Source organism: Talpa occidentalis, unplaced genomic scaffold (assembly GCF_014898055.3).
Source record: "Talpa occidentalis isolate TD23 unplaced genomic scaffold, MPIMG_talOcc4v2.1 talOcc4.10, whole genome shotgun sequence".
Classification (NCBI taxonomy): domain Eukaryota; kingdom Metazoa; phylum Chordata; class Mammalia; order Eulipotyphla; family Talpidae; genus Talpa; species Talpa occidentalis.
This window is the reverse complement of record NW_023600993.1, coordinates 89,378,583-89,398,095: the sequence shown is the minus strand read 5'-3', so window position 1 is coordinate 89,398,095 and position 19,513 is coordinate 89,378,583. Positions and strand designations below refer to the sequence as shown.

The following is a 19,513-nucleotide window of genomic DNA, read 5'->3' as shown; positions in this document are numbered from 1 at the left end:
TTTCAAACACAAGTGGAAGTTGACTCCCTCCTTGCTGTCTTGCCAGCTGGTTCCATCTCCACCTTCTAGAGCAAGTCCCCAGCCTTGAGCCACTTAGTCCAGCTCAAAGGAATGAGTCAAGGTAGTCACCTTGCCTGACCACATATTTTTTATTGTGGCAAAACATATATAACATAAAACACACCATTGAACCATTTTTTAGGTTATAATTCACATTCACAATATTTCAAACTGTTACCACGATATACTTCAGAATACTTTGAACATACTGGGAGAAAATGCTGTACCTATTAAACAATAAATTCCCTATTAATCTTCCCCAGCAGCCCAAGGTCACCCCTACACTCTACTTGTCTCTATGAATTTGCCTGTTTTAACTCCTTCCCATAATTAGAACTGTATATCAGCCCTTTCCTTTCTGGCTCATTTCAATTAGTAAAACGCTGTCAAGGTTTATCTACGTCAGAGGACATATTGTGATCTCATTACTCTTTGGGGTTGAGTACTATTCCATTATTTATGACACATTCTGTTTATGCCTTCATTTGTTAATGGAAATTTGTTATTTTAAGCCATTGACTTTTAGAAAAACATTTATAGCAGTAATAGACACTAATGTACCATCATCACGGAATTGGAAAATATTCCACACTTGAGACTGTGTTTTCCTTCTTTTTAAATACCTCGTTCATTGCACGTAGGGAACTCAACACCTCATGGTCATTCAAACACCCAGGCCAGGCAACAGCCCGTTTCAGAGCACATGATCTCTGGAAGAGGTTGCTTCACCGACAGAGTTTCTTGCAATTCAATCACATCCTACAAACACACCCATCACCTCTGCTCACAAACTGATGGTCTCAAGACTCTCATGGCCCATCAAGGTAAAAGACTGAAAATGCAACATCTCCTGAAACCCAAAGTATCCACAAAGTATCGGTTAAGCATGACCCTTCCAGAGAGGCCTCAGGCACCAAGCCTGCCGCCTCAACCTCCTCGTGCCTCAGTTTCCTCATTTGGAATCTCCCTGTACCTCAGTTTCTTCATTACAGGCTCATTGTGGGGATTCCAGGTGATGATACCCCATATACAGACCTCAGGGACCTCCAAGGGGAGCACTTGTCAGCGGGTCCTTGCAATAGTGCTTGAGAAAGCCCGCTGGGTCCCGCAGGATGAATGAGGAACCACTTTGCTTCCCTGCAGGAGCAGCCTGCGAGGAGCTGCAGGTGATCCAGCCTGACAAGTCCGTGTCGGTGGCAGCCGGAGAGACGGCCACTCTGCGCTGCACCATGACCTCCCTGCTCCCTGTGGGGCCTGTTAAGTGGTTCAGGGGGTCGGGTCTAGGCCGGCAGTTAGTCTACAGTTTCAGAGGAGGAGCAAAAGACGAAGGCCCCTTCCCCCGAGTAACCATTGTCTCAGATGTCACAATCAGAGACAACAAGGACTTTTCCATCCGCATCAGTAGCATGACCACAGCAGACACTGGGGCCTACTACTGTGTGAAGTTCCAGAAAGGGAGCCCTGACACAGAAGTGAAGTCGGGACCAGGCACGCAGGTCACCGTGAGTGGTGAGTACCATGGGGGCCCCCCGCCCGCGTGTGGCAGCAGGTCACTGTCTCGCCCTCCTTTCTGTGAGCAACAGCTAAGAGTCAGGCGTGGATGTGGGTGCTGGTCTACATGGCTTGATTCACCCCCTTCTACAGACTGGGAAAGTAGAGGTTCAAGGTTGTATGGCTAAGAAATGGGGGTGAGGTCTGGAACCTCAGACTTTCCAGTTCCACAGTTCAGGTGACTGAAGAAAAGTTGCATTTTTCCCCCTACAAGTGCTTGCTGGGCTCCTGTGTCCGTGAGCAACTTTTCTGGGTGTGCTGCTTCTGAACCCATGTGCTGGCAGCTCATGGAGGCCCTGTGAGCCCCACAGAGCTCATCTCACTGGGGTTGGAGTCCTACCCTCTGGGCCCGAGGAGGATGCCCAGGCACCCAGTTTAGGTCCCAGCTTCATTGCTGGGAAGACCTCAAACCTCTAAACAATTAAATGGGAGCTGAGGTGGCTGCCATAGGAGCTGGCATCCCCAGAGCCCTTCCGCCTGACCCCCAAGATGTCACTGAGAACGTCTGTCCCCCTTCCTTTCAAAGTGCTGCAGCTTTCAGAAAGAGAAATCTCCATGAAAACACCTTGGATCTCATTTATGTGTTGGTGTCATTCCCCAAACGGCTTCCTAGCGGGCCTGTAACAACTAGAGGCAGAGAATCACCATCGGTGGTTTCCGCTGCTTTCCTCAATGGGGTTCTTCAGAGCAGCTGCAGGACTTGCCACTTCCTTGGGTGTGTCCCCTACTGCTTCCCCCAACCCCAGACAGTCTCTGTTGGGTGGTGACCAGGACAGGGACAGCAGCCACAGGAGCTGGTTGTCAGCACCTGCTGTGAACCCGCCCATGCTGGGCACATCCTCACTCCTCTGCCCAGGTGGGGCTTTGAGCACTTTGCACAGAAACACACACGAGGCTCAAGGATGCAGAACAGAGACCAAAGTGGTCACTCACGTGGGATGTCCTGCCTGCGGCCCCCTGCACTCTGTCCTTCCCCAGGATGAGGGAGGCACTTCTACCACTTTCTAGGCCTGTGTATGTGTCTCTTATTTAAAGACCACTGAGAGATGACCCCCCACCCCCGTGGCATCCTCAGTGTAAGGGATCCTTGTTTCAAACCCAAAACGGACCCTGAGGAGACGGAGAACCCTATTCTGTGCACTCGCTTCATAATCAGAGCTGGGCACAGATGAGACCTACTTGAGAAATTGTTTAAAGAATGGAAAGTTTGGAGTAAATCCCTCCCATGGGAGGGAGAGCTGGGATATTAGGTCTTTGCTCATCATGATGTGTGTTTCTTTATCTTGTGTAACTTGCCTCCTCAGCCTGCTTCCCTCATGCACCCGGGAGCCACAGCCTGCGTCCCGCTTCACAGATGAGGAAAGGAGGTGCCCGGCCCCCTCTCCTGGGCTGGCAGCCTGGTTCCAGCCTCCACGGGGTCCCCTTTGCCCCTGCGTTCCTTCTGTGAACGCTTCTCTGACCTTGGAAAGGCTCCCGGGGTGACATGCCAGGAACAGCTATAGAGACCAAGGCCATGTTGTTCCTGAGCCCAGACTGATGGGAAATCCCCCAGAGCTAGAGAGGGGGACTCTGAACCCAGGCCTGCAACCCTTTCATACCCCCTGATCCTGTTCACCTCTGGGAAACTGGGTGTCCCTAAATGAGGGTGATGACACCCCAGCACCACTACAGACTAAACAATAATGAAGTGAAGTTATAAACAGTGTCACCCGCTTATCCTTGGTGAGAGTCACAGTCACGCTTATTGTTACAAATGCTTCTTCGTAGCCAAACCCTCTCACCCTGTGGTATCGGGACCCACAGAGAGGGCCACCCATGGACAGACGGTGACCTTCACCTGCAAGTCCCACGGCTTCTCCCCCAGAGACATCAGTCTGAAGTGGTTCAAAAATAGGAAAGAGCTGCCAGCCCCCTGGCCCAACGTGGACCCCCCAGGAGAGGCCGTTTCCTACAGCGTCTTCAGCACAGCCATGGTGCAGCTGGCGCCGGGGGACGTCCGCTCCCAGGTCATCTGCGAGGTGGCCCACGTCACCCTGCAGGGTGGCAGTCTTTGCGGGACAGCCAACTTGTCTGAGACCATCCGAGGTATGAACCCCCCCAGCCCAGCCCTGCCTGAGATCCAGAGTGCTCCTGCCCACTCGCTCCAGGCTCAGATGTCCCGGAGTCCAGTCCCGCCATCCTTGGCCATCACTAGCCCTGCATGTGCAGGTCACTCCCCCAGTCTTCCAGGCATCTGCAGGGCAGCACCTCCCACTGCCTGGCAGTGAGTAGATAGTTTCCCGAACTTTCCCCAGAGCAACCCCATGACAGGGCACGGCCTGCGTCCCTGCCCGAGGTGCTTGGGGATGGCATTTATTTGCCACAGTGATTATGATCCCACTGCTGCCTGCAGAGGTGGGACCTATTGATTTCCCATTTATTGCTCTCCAGTTCTTGTGCACCTACTGTGTGCTGGGCACTGTGCTTAGTGATCACATGAACATGCAGAGAGAGCCTCAGTGTTGGAGGCCGGCTGCCTGCCCAGCATGTCCCAGGTGACCTCCCTGCTACGGTGGGGGGGGCAAGTGATGGGGCCCTCCCCTGGGATCTGTGCCATAAGGTCAGAGCTTCTGCCCTGTGCTGTTACAGTCCCGCCCACCTTGGAGGTTTCCCAGTATCCCGCGCCAGGGAACCAGGTGATTGTCACCTGCCAGGTGAAGGAGTTCTACCCCCGGAACCTACAGCTGACCTGGTTGGAGAACGGACACGTGTCCCGAACAGAGAAGCCCTCGATTCTCCTGGAGAACAAGGATGGAACCTTCACCTACAGGAGTTGCCTCCTGGTGAACGCTTTTGCCCACAGGGGGAATGTGGTGCTCACCTGCCAGGTGGAGCATGACGGGAAGCCTGCAGTCTCCAAAGCCCTCACACTGGCGGCCTCTGCTCACCAGGGCAAGCAGGACACAGATGTAACTTCTGGTAAAGCCTGGGCTCCAACTGACCCAACCTTTTATATTTTATCTTGTTTTTATAATGTTACAGGTTACAATTCATGTTCTATTGATAATCTAGAATATATAGCTATAGACAGAATTTAAAGGAGCCGCCCCATACAATTTCCTGCACCCTGAGTGCCCACAGGTTAAGTGTCCAGAACCGAGCATTGCAGGTCATGGACGTAAGCATGAACGAGAGAAAGTGGGGGTGGGAAGTGTTGTTGCCACTCTCTATCCTGCTCTTACCATCTGCCTTAATCCCAGGAAGGATGCAGGTTTAAAGCTTCAGAGGGTTGACGGACCAGGGGAGCCCCAGTAGGTACTAGAGACCCAGGGAAGGGCTCCCGTGTGGCCCCTAATCGCACCTCCTGTGGCTTGAATTCCAGGCAAAGAGCAGTCCATGCCACTCCTCATCGCTCTCCTCCTGAGCCCCAAGGTGCTGCTGCTGGTGGGTGTCTCTGCCTCCTACATGCACAGGAAGCAAAGGCCTGACTGTAAGTCCTGGGGAGGGAGGGCAGGCCAAGGTCTGTCCTGGGAGGGGCAAGGTCAGCAGGAGGGCAGCCCCCAGGTCACACGTGGTCAGGGCCCCCGGGAAATAAGAGAAGCTGACACACCTCCCTCAACACCCTCAGGAGGCTTAGGTCCCTCTAAACATCCCAGCATCCAGAAAGTGTTTGGGGAACTGCAGAGGGTGTTCCAGAGTGACTGGGGAACCCTGAGTGCTGTGGAAGAAACAGGCAAGGGCCTGAATGGAGGCCTGAGTGGGGGGTTCCCTTGGAGACCATCTTTAGATCATTTGAACATGAGGGCTCCATGGGTGGAAAGGTTCCACAATGAGGGGAGTGTTGAGCAGTCCCAGGTTTGCTGTTCTGAGGTGTTTCTGAGGCTCTGTGTGATACGCGGAAGGGCTGGTGAGCACAAGGGAGAGAGCAAAGGCTGAGGTGCAGAGGCCTGTCTAGGGGACTGCCCAAGAGGGCAGCACCAGAGCCATGAGAGACACACAGGGAGTGCGTCCTGAGCACTAGCAGGTCATTAAATGTGACATGTCTCCCGCAGCTTCCTCCCTCCTCCCTGCTGCCTGTGCCTCCAGCTCTGCAACCTCCTCCCTTCCTGAAGGACCCGCCTAGAGGAGGAGGGACAAGAACCTCCACAGACTCTGCTCTCCAGGCTGCTCCCCCAGAGACCTGCTGCCCCCACCCCCCACCCCCACCCCGCTGTCCCTTCTCACAGGCTGACCCCAGAGCTGGCTTCATGCAGGATCCTCTCAGGAATGCACACCTGCAGAATTCCCAGTCAGCAGCTTTTGGTTCTCATCACATGGCCAAAGTGCAGTGGGATGGGAATAAGGGGCTGCTTGGAGTGAGACCCAGAGAGGGACGACGCCAGTCACTGCATCAGAGCTGGTTCCACCATCATCGGCCACAAGCCAGGGAAGAAAACGGAAAGGAGGGCAGGTCGTGCAATTTGCTCTAATGAGAAAACCACTGTACAATTCACTTGGACTCAATAACAAGCATGCCTTTATCTCATCCCGTGTAGCCCTTTAAGGACATTGTATAACTGAGGTGTGATAATTTCAAGTAAGTTGAGAATTCCTGAAGTGACATTTCAACTAGGAGCGGGTTCAAGAGGGGCCCTCTGTGTGGCTGATCCACCCGTGACTGAGGACGCATCCAAGACATTCGTAAAAAGAAGCCATCTGGCTAAAGGTGAATATTCAGAGAAAAGAAAGACTCCATGTAACATCCTCACTCACACGACAGTGGACTCTCACACGAAGTGAGCCCCACGTTAGCAGAGGGAGGGGCTGACAGGCATCAAGCAGAAATACTGAAATGAGGATTCTAGAGACATTTTCAAAATCTGTGACAAGTCTGTTCTTTAAAAGATAAAAATAATAATTAATGAAAACCTTTAACTAGACTCAACAAGAAATAGGGAGAGGACTCAAGTAACTACCATATAAATGGAAGAGGAGAAATTACAACAGGAACCACAGAAACACAGAGGCACATGGAGACTGCTATCAGCTACACATGCCACAGACTGGACAACCAAGATGAAAGAGATATATTCCTGCAAGCACACAGCCTATCTTGACTGGACTCTCAAGAAGTTTTCATACATATGTACTGAGATCACAGGTTGAATACGCATTATTCTATTCTGAAATATGTAAGGATTTCTCTATAATTATTCATGGAGTTTCTGGTCTATCTTTGCAAAATACTAATATCATGTTCTTTTTTTTTAAGATGTATTTATTAATGCATATAAGAGTTGGGTATAAGCCAGAAATGCGGGGGTGTTGAGTGGATCCACCAGAGACAGAGTGGGGAACAGAACAGGCGAAACACACTGCTGAGGGGAGCAGCTGGCGAGGCAAGAGAGGTCTGCCGCACCATGTGGGTTGCCCCTGGCCTGCTGGGGATTGAACTCATGCTGCAGAGGCTGCAGATTTCTTCATAGTGCTGTGCTTAACCCCTTGCGCCACGAGGGAGGCTCCCCAATATCGTGTTCTTTTGATCCTTTGAAGAAACACTACCCTGAATTTGGTGTTTCGTATCCTCAGATATGATTGTGCTTTTATAACATAGATACACATACTTAAGCAATATTTAATATTACGTTGCATATTCTAAATGTTTTATAAATGCAATTATCCAGTTTACAGCACTCGGGAAGTTCTCCTATAGTTTATTCCTTAACACAGTTTGTGGGATTTATTCATCTTGATACATGCAGCTCCATTGATTGATTTTTCCACTATTCTGTAGTCTTCAATAGAAGACTATGCCACACTTTATTAATTCTTCTCATTCTGGATATTGAAGCTTTACCTGGTGGTTTGAAGTACAACTTCCCAATAAGACTCTTACCTTGGTGTCCTCCCCCATCCGGGACAGCACCCCTCGCCCTTCTAGCGTGGCCTGCAGAGCTGGATGTTGTGTCATTTGGGGGCCTTGTTGTGCAGAAGAGTTTTCACTTTCTGATCAAGCGTTGCTTTTTTAATTCATGCTTTTGATCTAGCTACACTGATCCGCTGTGTGTGTGTGTGTGTGTATGCGCGTGCATGTGTTTGAGTGTGCAAGTGGTAGTCATGTTATAATTTATTACCAAGACTCACTGATCGTCACAGCCACCTTCACTTTATATCAAGTTTCCATATACTTGTGTGGTTCTTCTTTGAGATCTTTTTCCACTGAGCTACTCATCTCTTAGTCAAAGCTGCATGGACAAAAATAAGTCCACATAATAAGTTTTGAGACCATTTTGAGCAAAGTTTCCCACTTTTGTTATTTAAAACTGTCATGACACTTCAGGTCCAAGTGTTCTCAGAATCACGTTGTCAAGTTTCAAGAAAAACTCTTTTAGAGTTATTATTCGATTGCATTGAATTTACATATTATTTTAGTCAACTGACATCAATCCAGGATTGAGTTTTCCCAGTCATGATATATATCTATTTTAGTTTTGCTTTTATGACTTTTCAAGTCATAGTTCTAGAGTTTTCCCATGATGGTTTTATTAGCCTCTAGTTAGAGCTACCTTTAACAATTTCCAGGCTGTGGACATAATAAGTATTATTACTGTTCTCAATGATTCTTGAGTGTGGTTTGGGATCGTAATTGTGTTCAGAGTATTAGGGGGAAAAGGCTGTCCTGAGCTAATTCCATACAGGCTTTGTGGACCCCACTGCCACTCCAGACCAAAGCCATCAGGACATTGGGAAAGACAAATCCCATCACCACCAAAGGGAAGGTGGCTGGGACCTGAGGGTGGAGTTAAGCAGCCAGGTTGGGTATAAGACCAGACACGAGGGCCTTGGGGGGCTCCCTTTTGGCTCTCCACCAGCTTGCGGCTCTCGGCCAGCTCTCAGAGTGCCATTCGGTTTCCAAATAAGCGGATCGGGTAGGAAGCATTTACGACTTTATCTCCCTCTTTTCTCCCTGAGTTGTACATTCCCTCATTTCCCCTTCCCTTGTAAACCTTTTATTAACCTTTTGTGTGCACCTGCAGCGGAGTATTAATAAGTCCCTTTAAGCGCACGGGTGAGGACCCACAGCCAGGCAACCCATTTTATATCTGGGCTGCCTTGTAACAAGAGTATTGATCTTATATTCAGCAAGAGCACAGGACACCTACTAGTACTATTGGTATGTTTTCTTTGGGGGTAACTCTTGTAACATTAACCTAATGATCAAAAATATGTTTTTACCTACATCAAAGGCACATATGCACATGGTTTGAAAGTCAAGTAGTTCCTCAAGTTCTAATAGGAAAACTGGACTCACCTAACCTCCCACAATTTCCACCCCCTAGAAGCAACTCTTTTCAATGCTTTCAACTGAGTGTTTTAGATTTTACTGCCGTATCTCAGAGAGAATACACTTGCATTGCCATGTTTTGATTTCTCTCTTAGAAATTATTTATTGTCTCCCCTCTAGGGGTGATGAAGATACATTGTTCAGTTACCCCAACTCCATATCTCTCACATGCACACTTTTTGTCCTCATCACCCCAATATCACCCTGTTACATTTATTATGGCTCTTTTCAGTGTATTGCCTGAAGGGGTTACAATAGACCCAGTTAAAAACAGACCCCCCTGATATGATTACATTATATACCTTGAGGGGTTTTTGAATTTGTGTCAAGGGACTGAAGGGAAATTCTACTCACTGCAAGGAAATCCTCACCAAAACTTCAGTGAGCCACAAGCACATGAAACCCATGAACCTTAGCCAGTCAGCCTTGGCCAGTCCAGTCTCTCCAAGGACAGCTTGCGCTTGTCACCTGTAGTGATGACATCTCCGTGTTCTGGATGCTCAGTTACAGACCACTGCAGGCAAATGTCTTCTTAAACACCTTTCTTAGTTTCTCACTATTGTAATCCTCCCCTTGGACTGTGAGCAGCTCTTGGTGGAGGGGCACAAACTGGCTACCAGCCAGTTACATCCTAGGGCCCTGGGCATGGGCGTGTGGGGCACAGCTTCTATCCCTGTGTGTTTCTCTTTTCCTGGGGCTCCTGAATGGAAAATCACCGTGACCCGAAGAGGGGCTAACAAGCAAGTGGAAAGAGCACAGGCCCCGAGGGTGAGGCACTCTTTCTACAGGCTGCACAAGTCTCTGAACACATACGAGTAACCCCTGACCTTGAGGCTTCCCTCTCATCCCAGCTTCACAGTGGAAGTGTGTCAACACCTCATCATTTCACAGTGACGTGAGCTTCCTCTTGTATCACAGGTGGGGCTCCTCTCCACAGAGCAGAGTCTGGGCTCCCAGCACACACTTGGACAGAGCAGGCTCCTCCAGTTCCAGGATGCCTTCCCCTGCCTCCTGGACCCACCAGTCTCCTTGCCTGCTGCTGGCTTTACTGCTGGGACTCACAGGTGAGCATGGCCATGGGAAGTTTCCGCCTCCCTGCCCTGGATGCCTCTTTAACAGTGCAGTTTTAGGGCATTCAGATAAACAAGGGTAAGCCCCCTGGGGCTAGCACAGAGAGCCAAGGAATAGAAACAACTTAAGAGCACAGAATCAGGGATCTGAGCAACTTTTCTGTAGCTCTGTCACCTGCAACAGTTATCAGGGACATCAAACTGATGATGGTTTGACGAGTGTGTTAACTTGGCTGATCCTCACAGCATTAACTGTTTATAATGACAATTATTGTCCCTGCTTTGCAGAAGGGGAAACCGAGGCAGAGAACATAACTTGCCCCGTGCCATCTACCCAAGTCTGTGGAGAAGCCAGAACTCAAGTTAGGGCCAAGAACACCAGCATTCATTCTTTCTACCACATTATGCTGTTGGCTACTCAGTGGAGGCTCTTGCAGAAAAGTTAGACATATGGAGAAACAAGGGGTGTCTAGAGATAGGACAGAAAACAGGAGGTAGGATAGGATTGAAATTCTGCTGTGTGTGCTCCCAAACTTTGGTTAATGATGTGTTAGATGGTTACTATGTACCAATATTTTTATGAGCATTTACCATACACAATCCTCAAAACATACTCCTTGTATACTAGCAAGCCAGGACTTCACATGTATTTGCTAATGCATGTTGTGGTGTATGTGCATGTATGTACACATGTGAGAAGTGTGCAGACACACACGCACTCTCACTTGGGATTATTGAAAAGGTTTTTTCCATTGTTCTCTCCAATCATTCGTAGTCTGCATGAAGTGCACATTAACAAAAGTTTAGTTTTTAGAGTCTCTCTACTCTCTTCCTTCGTGTTCTACTTCTCTAAAATTTCCCTTTCTCCTTCCCTAAACTATTAGACAAAAAATTCTTCTCGCTTGAGTGTGACCCATCTCTACCCCAGGAGCTTTCTGCAGCTTCTGTGCACGGGTGGGGGAAGGGAGAGTGAGGGAAAGAGGGTTTGTGACTTTCCTCTCCTGGGTTCTTCCTCTTCCTGGAAGTTATATGTGTTTTTGACCAAGTCATCTCGATGGGAAACTCACGGGATTACCACTCAAAATAGATATTGGGGTCTCAGGAAGGTGTAGCACTGGACAGTCACATGATACAAACAATTATTGCACACCTACTATGTGTCAGAAGCTGTTACAGGAATGAGAGGTGTGTTGCTGAAGAAAAGAGACAAAGTTGTTGCCCTTTTGGAGTTATTCTTAGTGGCAGAAATGACAGCAGACAATAGACACACTAAGCACAAAATACAGTGTATTAGATAGGATCAGTGTTATGGGCAAAAAATGAATGTATTCCTAGATAAGAGAACTGCAAATATTTGAGTGGGATATATTTTAAACAAGGCAGTGTTGGTGGCATCACTGAGAGAGAAACTTGAGCAAAGGTTAAAGGTGGTGTGGGATGAGCTGGTGGATTTTGAGGGAAGAGCTTCCTGACAGGGCATGGCATGGGGAAAGGCCCTGTGGGAGGCTTTTCTGTGCTGCTCAAGGATTTGGGCTGCCCGTAAGTGGTGCCACTGCAAAGTCAAAGAAAGAAGTGATGATCTGACATTATTTTTAATCATTCTAGCCCTTGAACAGAGAAGCAACTAAAACATATAAGAGGAGATTCCATGGAGAAACAAGGAACACCGGTGCATGAGGACAGCTGCTGTAGAGACAGGAGAGGTCAGACCTTAGACATATGATGAAGCAGCAACAGATTCTCTGACCCACAGCCTTTGGATGGGAGAGAAAGAGCCCAGGGTGTGGACCTGAGCCTCTGCAAGAATAAGGTGCCTCAGGAGTCATAGAGAGACCTGTCAACTGTGAGCTGTGCTTTTCCATCCAGGCACCATGTCTGGGGTACTTTGGCCATAAAGTCCAGCTTACCGGGCAAAAGTCTGGGCAGAGATGTAAATTCAATGTACATTTACATGCAGAAAATGTTCTAGTTGCTTCTCTGTCCAGTGCTAGAATGATTAAAACTAATGTCAGATCATCACTTCTTTCTTTGACTTTGCAGTGGCAAAGAAATGAATGACAGCTTCCCCGTCCAGTGGTTCCCACTGACTATCTGACCTCCTTTCCTTGCACATCTATTTCTCCATTTCTCCCTCCAGATTCATTCATATTTCCTCTAATTGTTGTCTACCCCACACCCCCAAAATCCTCCTTGGAATTCACCACCCCCTCCATTCCCAGCATACAAAAGGACCCTCCCTCTAACAGCATGTGCCTCCTTAGGTATCCTGTCTGTGACAAAGGGTGCACGGTGGGTGGATCTTCCCAGCTCTCACTCTGCAAAGGTGAACTGCAAATTTTCTGCTAAGATATAAACAAAGAGACAGGATTTGTTTGCATCCACCAACAATGCTCCTTTGATTTATAGCCCTGCCACCTTAGCCCATGCCTGTTTTAGAACACTTTCAACACAAAGGAATGTTCTCTCATTTCTCTGGTGTCTCCAGAAGCCGGCTAGTGCTGCTGCAGTGAAGGAGAGCAAAGTCCTGCACCTGCAGGTAGATGACCACGGGCCCCTCCTGTCCCTGCAGCTCACGACCCAGGGTCACCACACCAACACCCCCGCTGCCACGGTTCTTTTCAAACACAGGCTGAAGTCGGCTCCCTCCTTGCTGTCTTGCCTGCTGGTTCCATCTCCACCTTCTAGAGCAGGGTTCTCAAGTCCCCAGCCTTGAGCCACTTAGTCCAACTCAAAGCTTGAATCAGGGTAGTCACCTTGTCTGACCACATATTTTACATTGTGGCAAAACACACATCACATAAAATGCATCATTGAACCATTTTTTTGGTTATAATTCAGTGGCACCAAGTACATTCACAGTATTTCAAACTGTCACCAAGACGCACTTCAGAATCTTCAATGCTAGGAGAAATCTCTGTACCCATTAACAGTAAATTCCCTATTAATCTCCCCCAGAAGCCCAAGATAACCCCTATGTTACTACTTGTCTCTATGAATTTGCCTATTCTAATGACTTCCTATAATTAGAACTGTATATCAGTCCTTTTCTTTCTGGTTCATTTTATTTAGCAAAATGTTTTCAAGCCTTATTTATGTTATAGGACAACTCATGATCTCATTAATCTTTAGGGCTGAGTAATATTCCATTGAATAAGCCACATTCTGTTTATGTCTTCATCTGTTAACGAAAATTTCTTATTTTAAGCATTTGACTTTCAGAAAAACATTTCTAGCAGCAATAGACACTATAATACCATGATCATGGAATTGGAAAAAATTCCCGACTTGAAACTATGTTTTCCTTCTAATTAAATCCCTCATTCATTGCATGTAGGGAACGCAACACCTATGGCCATTCAAGCACCCAGGCCAGGGAACTGCCCCTTTCATGAGCACATGACCTCTGCAAGAGGTTGCTTCACCACAGAGCTTCTTCCCATTCAGTGACATCCTACAAACACACCCATCACTTCTGCTCACAAATCCATGATCTCAAGACTCTCATGGCCCATCAAGGTAAAAGACTGAAATGCAACATCTCCTAAAACCCCAAAGTATTTCGTGAACCATGACCCTTCCGGAGAGGACTCAGGCACTAAACCTGCAACCTCAGCTCCTTTTGCCCCAGTTTCGTCATTTGGAACAGCCTCACATTACAGGTTTGTTGTAAGGGTTCCGAGTGATGATACCCCCATGTGCTGAGCTCAGGGCTCCTTGAATTGAGCACCTGTCAGCAGGTCCTTGTGATAACACTGAGAAAGCCCACAGGTTCACACAGGATAAACGAGGAACCACTTTGCTTCCCTGCAGGAGCGGCCAGCCAGGAGGAGCTGCAGGTGATCCAGCCTGACAAGTCCGTGTCGGTGGCAGCCGGAGAGACGGCCACTCTGCACTGCTCCCTGACCTCCCTGCTCCCTGTGGGGCCTGTTAAGTGGTTCAGGGGGTCGGGTCCAGGCCGGCAGTTAGCCTACAGTTTCAAAGGAGCAGGAGAAGGCCCCTTCCCCCGGGTAACCCATGTGTCAGATGTCACAATCAGAGACAACAAGGACTTTTCCATCCACATCAGTAACATCACCCCAGCAGACACTGGGGCCTACTACTGTGTGAAGTTCCAGAAAGGGAGCCCTGACACAGAAGTGAAGTCGGGACCAGGCACGCAGGTCACCGTGAGTGGTGAGTACCGTGGGGGCCCCCCGCCCGCGTGTGGCAGCAGGTCACTGTCACGCCCTCCTCTGTGAGCAACAGCTAAGAGTCAGGCGTGGATGTGGGTGCTGGTCTACATGGCTTGATTCACCCCTTCTACAGATTGGGAAAGTCTAGGCTCAAGGTTGGGTACCTCGGAAATAGGGGGTGATGTCTGGAAACTCAGACTTCCCAGTTCCACAGTTCAGGTGACTGAAGAAAAGCTGAGGTTTTTTCTCCTAACAAGTGGATCCTGGGCTGCTGTGTCCGTGAGAACAACGTTTCGGGGTGTGCTGCTTCTGAACCCATGAGCTGGCAGCTCATCGAGGCTCCGGTCGCCCCACAGAGCTCACCTCACTGGGGTTGGATTCCCACCCTCTGGGACTAAGGAAGACACTGAGACACCCTCTTTAGGTCCCAGCTTCATTGCTGAGAAAACCTCCCACCTCTGTATTTAAATGGGAGCTGAGGTGGCTGCTATAGGGGCTGGCATCCCTAGAGCCCTTCCGCCTAACCCGCAAGATGTCCCTGAGAAAGTCTGTCCTCCCTCTTTTCAAAGTCTGCAGCTTCCCATAAAGAGAAATCTCCGTGAAAACACCTTGGATCTCATTTATGTGTGGGTGTCATTCCCCAAAATGGCTTCCTAGCGGGCCTGTAACAAGAGGCAGAGAATCACCATCAGTGGTTTCTGCTGCTTTCCTCAAAGGGGTTCTTCAGAGGAACTGTAGGACTTACCAATTTCCTGGGTGTGTCCCCTACATGCTTCCCCCCACCCCAGACAGTCTCAGGTAGGTGGTGACCAGGGCTGGGGCAGCATCCACAGGAGCTGATTGTCAGCACCTGCTATGAACCCGCCCATGCTGGGCACATCCTCACTCCTCTGCCAGGGTGGGGCTTTGATCACTTTGCACAGAAACACACTCAGAGGCTCAAGGATGCAGAACAGAGACCAAAGCGGTCACTCATGAGGTCTGTCCTACATGGGGAGATGTGGGCTCTGCCCTTCCCCAGGATGAGGGAGGCACTTCTGCCTCTTTCCAGGTCTGTGTCTGAGTCTCTTGTTTAGTGACCACGAGAGATGCCCACCTTGGCTTCCTCGGGCTCAGGGATCCTTGTTTCCAACCCAAAACTGACCCCGGGAGGAGAACCCCAATTCAGCCTCCCTCTGTCCCCTCCCTCCAAAATCAGAGCTGAACACAGATGAGACCTACTTGAGAAATTGTTTAAAGAAGGAAAAATTTGGAGTAAATCCCTCCCCGCCTGCAGGGAGAGATGGGAGACCAGGCCTGGGCTCATCACTGATCTGAGTTTCTTTATCTTATGAAACTTGCCTCTGTGGCCTGCTTCCCTCATGCACATTGGAGAGAGAGCTTCCTCATCCGAGGAAGGGAGGTGCCTGGTCCCTTCCCTGGGCTGGCAGCCTGGTTCCTGCCTCCACGGGGTCCCCAGTGCTCCTGCGTTCCTTCTGTGAATGCTTCTCTGACCTTAGAAAGGCTCCCGGGGTGACAGGCCAGGAACAGCTGTAGAGACTGAGGTCATGTTGTTCCTGAGCCCAGACTGATGGGAAATCAGAAAGAAGGGGCACTCTGAACCCAGGCCTGCAATCCTGCCACCTTGCCCCTGATCCTGGTTCACCTCTGGGAAACTACGTGTCCCTAAATGAAGGTGATGACACCCCAGCACTACTAGAGACTAAAGAATAATCAGGTGAAGATATAAACAGTGTCACCCGCTTATCCTTGGTGGGAGTCACAGTCACGCTTATTGTTACAAATGCTCCTTCGTAGCCAAACCCTCTCGCCCTGTGGTATCGGGACCCGCAGAGAGGGCCACCCCTGGGCAGACGGTGACCTTCACCTGCCAGTCCCACGGCTTCTCCCCCAGAGACATCAGCCTGAAGTGGTTCATAAATGGGAATGAGCTGCCAGCCCCCCGGCCCCACGTGGACCCCCCAGGAGAGGCCGTTTCCTACAACATCTCCAGCACAGCCACGGTGCCGCTGGCGCCGGGGGACATCCGCTCCCAGGTCATCTGCGAGGTGGCCCACGTCACCCTGCAGGGCGGCCGTCTTTGCGGGACAGCCAATTTATCTGAGACCATCCGAGGTGTGAACCCCCCAGCCCAGCCCTGCCCGAGACACAGCCTGCTCCTCCCCACTTGCTCCAGGCGCTGATGTCCCGGAGTCCAGTCCCACCATCCTTGGCCATCACCAGCCCTGCATGTGCGGGTCACTCCCCCAGTCTCCCCAGCAGCTGGCAGAGCAGCACCTTGCACGTGCCTGGCAGTGAGTGGGCTGTTTCCCGAACTTTCCCCACAGCCACCCCATCACCGGGCACCCCGTACAGCCCTGCCCGAGGTGCTTGGGGATGGCATTTATTTGCCACAGTGATTGTGATCACACTACTGCCTGCAGGGGCAGGGCCTATTGATTTCCTACCTGTTGCCCTCCAGTCCTTGTGCACCTACTGTGTGCAGGGCACTGTGCTTAGTGATCACACACACATGCAGAGAAAGCCTCAGTGTTGGAGGCCGCCTGCCTGCCCAGCATGTCCCGGGTGACCCCCATGCTGAGGTGGGGGGCCAGTGACGGGGCACCTCCCCTGGGATCTGTGCCATCAGGTCAGAGCTTCTGCCCTGTGCTGTTACAGTTCCGCCCACCTTGGAGGTTTCCCAGTATCCCGCGGCAGGGAACCAGGTGAATGTCACCTGCCAGGTGAAGGAGTTCTACCCCCGGAACCTACAGCTGACCTGGTTGGAGAACGGAAACGTGTCCCGAACAGAAAAGCCCTCGAGTCTCCTGGAGAACAAGGATGGGACCTTTACCTACAGGAGCTGGCTCCTGGTGAACGCTTCTGCCCACAGGGGGAATGTGGTGCTCACCTGCCAGGTGGAGCATGACGGGCAGCCTGTGGTCTCCAAAGCCCACACCTTGGGGGCCTCAGCTTACCAGGACAAGCAGGACACAGATGTTACTTCGGATAAGGCCTCGGCTCCAACTGACCCAATCTTTTACATTTTATCTTATTTTTTTAATGTTATAGGTAACAATTCATGTTTTATTGATAATCTAGAATGTATAGCTATAGACAGCATTTAAAGGAGCCGCCTCATCTCATTTCCTCCACCCTGAGTGCCTACGGGTCAAGTGTTTAGAGCCAACCATTGCACGTCATGGACATAAGCATGAAAGAGAGAAGTGGGGAAGGGAGGTGATTCTCCCACTCTTGGTCCTGCTCTTAACATCTGCCTTAATCCCAGGAAGGACGCAGGTTCACACTTCAGAGTTTTGACAGACCAGGGGAGCCCCAGCAGCTAAGTAGTGGAGGCCCATGGAAGGGCTCTGGTGTGGCCCCTGATGGCGCCTCCTGTGGCTTGAGTTCCAGGCAAAGAGCAGTCCATGCCACTCCTCATCGCTCTGCTCCTGGGCCCCAAGGTGCTGCTGCTGGTGGGTGTCTCTGCCTCCTACATGCACAGGAAGCAGAGGCCTGACTGTAAGTCCTGGGGAGGGAGGGCAGGCCAAGGTCTGTCCCGGGAGGGGCAAGGTCAGGTGGAGGGCAGCCCCCAGGTCACACGTGGTCAGGGCCCCCGGGAAATAAGAGAAGCTGACACACCTCCCTCAACACCCTCAGGAGGCTTAGGTCCCTCTAAACATCCCAGCATCCAGAAAGTGTTTGGGGAACTGCAGAGGGTGTTCCAGAGTGACTGGGGAGCCCTGGGTGTTGTGGAAGATACAGGCAAGGGCCTGAATGGAGGGCCTGGGTGGGGGGCTCCCTTGGAGACCATCTCTAGGTCATTTGAACATAGGGACTCAGTGGGTGGAACAGAATCCACAATGAGGGGAGTGTTGAGCAGTCCCAGGTTTGCTGTTCTGAGGTGTTTCTGAGGCTCTGTGTGATGCGCTGAAGGGCTGGGCATGAGCACAAGGGCGAGAATAAAGGCTGAGGTACAGAGGCCTGTGGCAGGGACTGCCCAAGAGAGCAGCACCAGAGCCATGAGAGACACACAGGGAGTGCGTCCTGAGCACAGGCAGGTCATTAAATGTGACATGTCTCCTGCAGCTTCTTCCCTCCTCCCTGCTGCCTGTGCCTCAGCTCTGCAGCCTCCTCCCTTCCTGAAGGACCCGCCTAGAGGAGGAGGGACAAGAGCCTCCACAGACTCTGCTCCCCAGGCTGCTCCCCCAGAGATCTGCTGCCCCACCCCGCTGTCCCTCCTCACAGGCTGACCCCAGAGCTGGCTTCATCCAGGGTCCGCTCAGGAATGCACACCCGCAGAATTCCAAATCACCCACTTTCGGTTCTCATCACATGGCCAAAGTGCAGTGGGGCTGCTGGGAGTGAGACCCAGAGAGGCACGACGCCAGTCACTGCATCAGAGCTGGTTCCCCCATCGTCAGCCACAAGCCAGGGAAGAAAACAGAAACTAGGGCAGGTCGTGCGATTTGCTCTAATGAGAAAACCACATTAAAAGCCGCTTTGACTCTACAACAAGCATACCTTCATCTCATCCCGCGTAGCCCTTGAAGGATATTATATAACTGCTTTTTCCACTGCTCTGTAGTCTCCTATTGAGGAATATGCCACAATTTATTATTTCTTCTCATACTGGATATTGAAACTGTACTTGGTGCTTTGAAGTACAAATTCCCAATAAGACTCTTATCTTGGTGTTCTCCCCCCATCCAGGACAGCACCCCTCGCCCTTCTAGCGTGGCCTGCAGAGCTGCATGTTGTGTCAATTGGGGGCCTGGTTGTGCAAAAAAGTTCTCACTTTCTAATCAAGTGTTTCCTTTTTAATTTTGATCTAGCTATACTGCTCGGCTGTCTGTGTGTGTGTGTGTGTGTGTGTGTGTGTGTGTGTGTGTGCGCGCGCGCACGCACATTGGTAGTCATGTTATAATTTATTACCAAGCTTAAATGATCTTCACAGCCACCTTCACTTTCTATCAAGTTTCCATATACACATGTGGTTGTTTTGATGCAGACTTTGTTCCATTGAGCTACTCATTTCTCAAGAAGAATGCCCTTGTAATAAGTTTTGAGACCACCTTGAGCAAAGTTTCTGACTTTTCTTATTTAAAATTGTCGTAACTCTTCAGGTAAAAGTGATCTTAGAACTCCTTGTCAAGTTTCATGAAAAATCCCTTCAGAATTATTATTTGATCGCATTGAATTTACAGATTATTTTAGTCAACTGACGTCTTTCATGCACTGACTTTTACCATTCATCATATGCATCTATTTTAGTTTTGCTTTCATGAATTTCTATTCATAATTTTAGAGTTTTCCTATGATGGTTTTATGAGTCTCTAGTTAGAGGTATCTTTATCAATTTCTAGTCTGTGGACATA

At 50.0% G+C, this 19,513-nt stretch overlaps 2 protein-coding genes across 2 annotated transcripts; both read left to right on the top strand.

Moving 5' to 3' along the window:
• The first annotated feature begins 1,172 nt into the window (after window positions 1-1,172).
• LOC119237669 (signal-regulatory protein beta-1-like) lies at window positions 1,173-5,756 on the top strand. Its single transcript, XM_037501620.2, has 5 exons — window positions 1,173-1,569; window positions 3,379-3,696; window positions 4,240-4,569; window positions 4,973-5,080; window positions 5,643-5,756. Exons 1-5 carry the CDS (start codon window positions 1,173-1,175, stop codon window positions 5,711-5,713), a joined length of 1,224 nt encoding a protein of 407 aa, XP_037357517.1. The 3' UTR covers window positions 5,714-5,756.
• Window positions 5,757-9,894: 4,138 nt separating this feature from the next.
• LOC119234803 (signal-regulatory protein beta-1-like) lies at window positions 9,895-18,476 on the top strand. The gene is made up of 6 exons (XM_037497824.2): window positions 9,895-9,978; window positions 13,795-14,157; window positions 15,954-16,271; window positions 16,815-17,165; window positions 17,565-17,657; window positions 18,384-18,476. The coding sequence occupies exons 1-6, from the start codon at window positions 9,909-9,911 to the stop codon at window positions 18,386-18,388; spliced, it is 1,200 nt and encodes a 399-aa protein (XP_037353721.1). The 5' UTR covers window positions 9,895-9,908; the 3' UTR covers window positions 18,389-18,476.
• The last annotated feature ends 1,037 nt before the right edge of the window (window positions 18,477-19,513 follow it).

Excerpts from the sequence above, each read along its gene's own strand:
- LOC119237669 (XM_037501620.2), top strand. The coding sequence starts at position 1,173 with ATGAATGAGGAACCACTTTGCTTCCCTGCAGGAGCAGCCTGCGAGGAG. Across the intron at positions 4,570-4,972 it reads GGACACAGATGTAACTTCTG|GCAAAGAGCAGTCCATGCCA; the intron begins GTAAAGCCTGGG and ends CTTGAATTCCAG. Across the intron at positions 5,081-5,642 it reads CAGGAAGCAAAGGCCTGACT|CTTCCTCCCTCCTCCCTGCT; the intron begins GTAAGTCCTGGG and ends TGTCTCCCGCAG.
- LOC119234803 (XM_037497824.2), top strand. The coding sequence starts at position 9,909 with ATGCCTTCCCCTGCCTCCTGGACCCACCAGTCTCCTTGCCTGCTGCTG. Across the intron at positions 14,158-15,953 it reads CACGCAGGTCACCGTGAGTG|CCAAACCCTCTCGCCCTGTG; the intron begins GTGAGTACCGTG and ends GCTCCTTCGTAG. Across the intron at positions 17,166-17,564 it reads TAAGGCCTCGGCTCCAACTG|TGCCACTCCTCATCGCTCTG; the intron begins ACCCAATCTTTT and ends AAGAGCAGTCCA.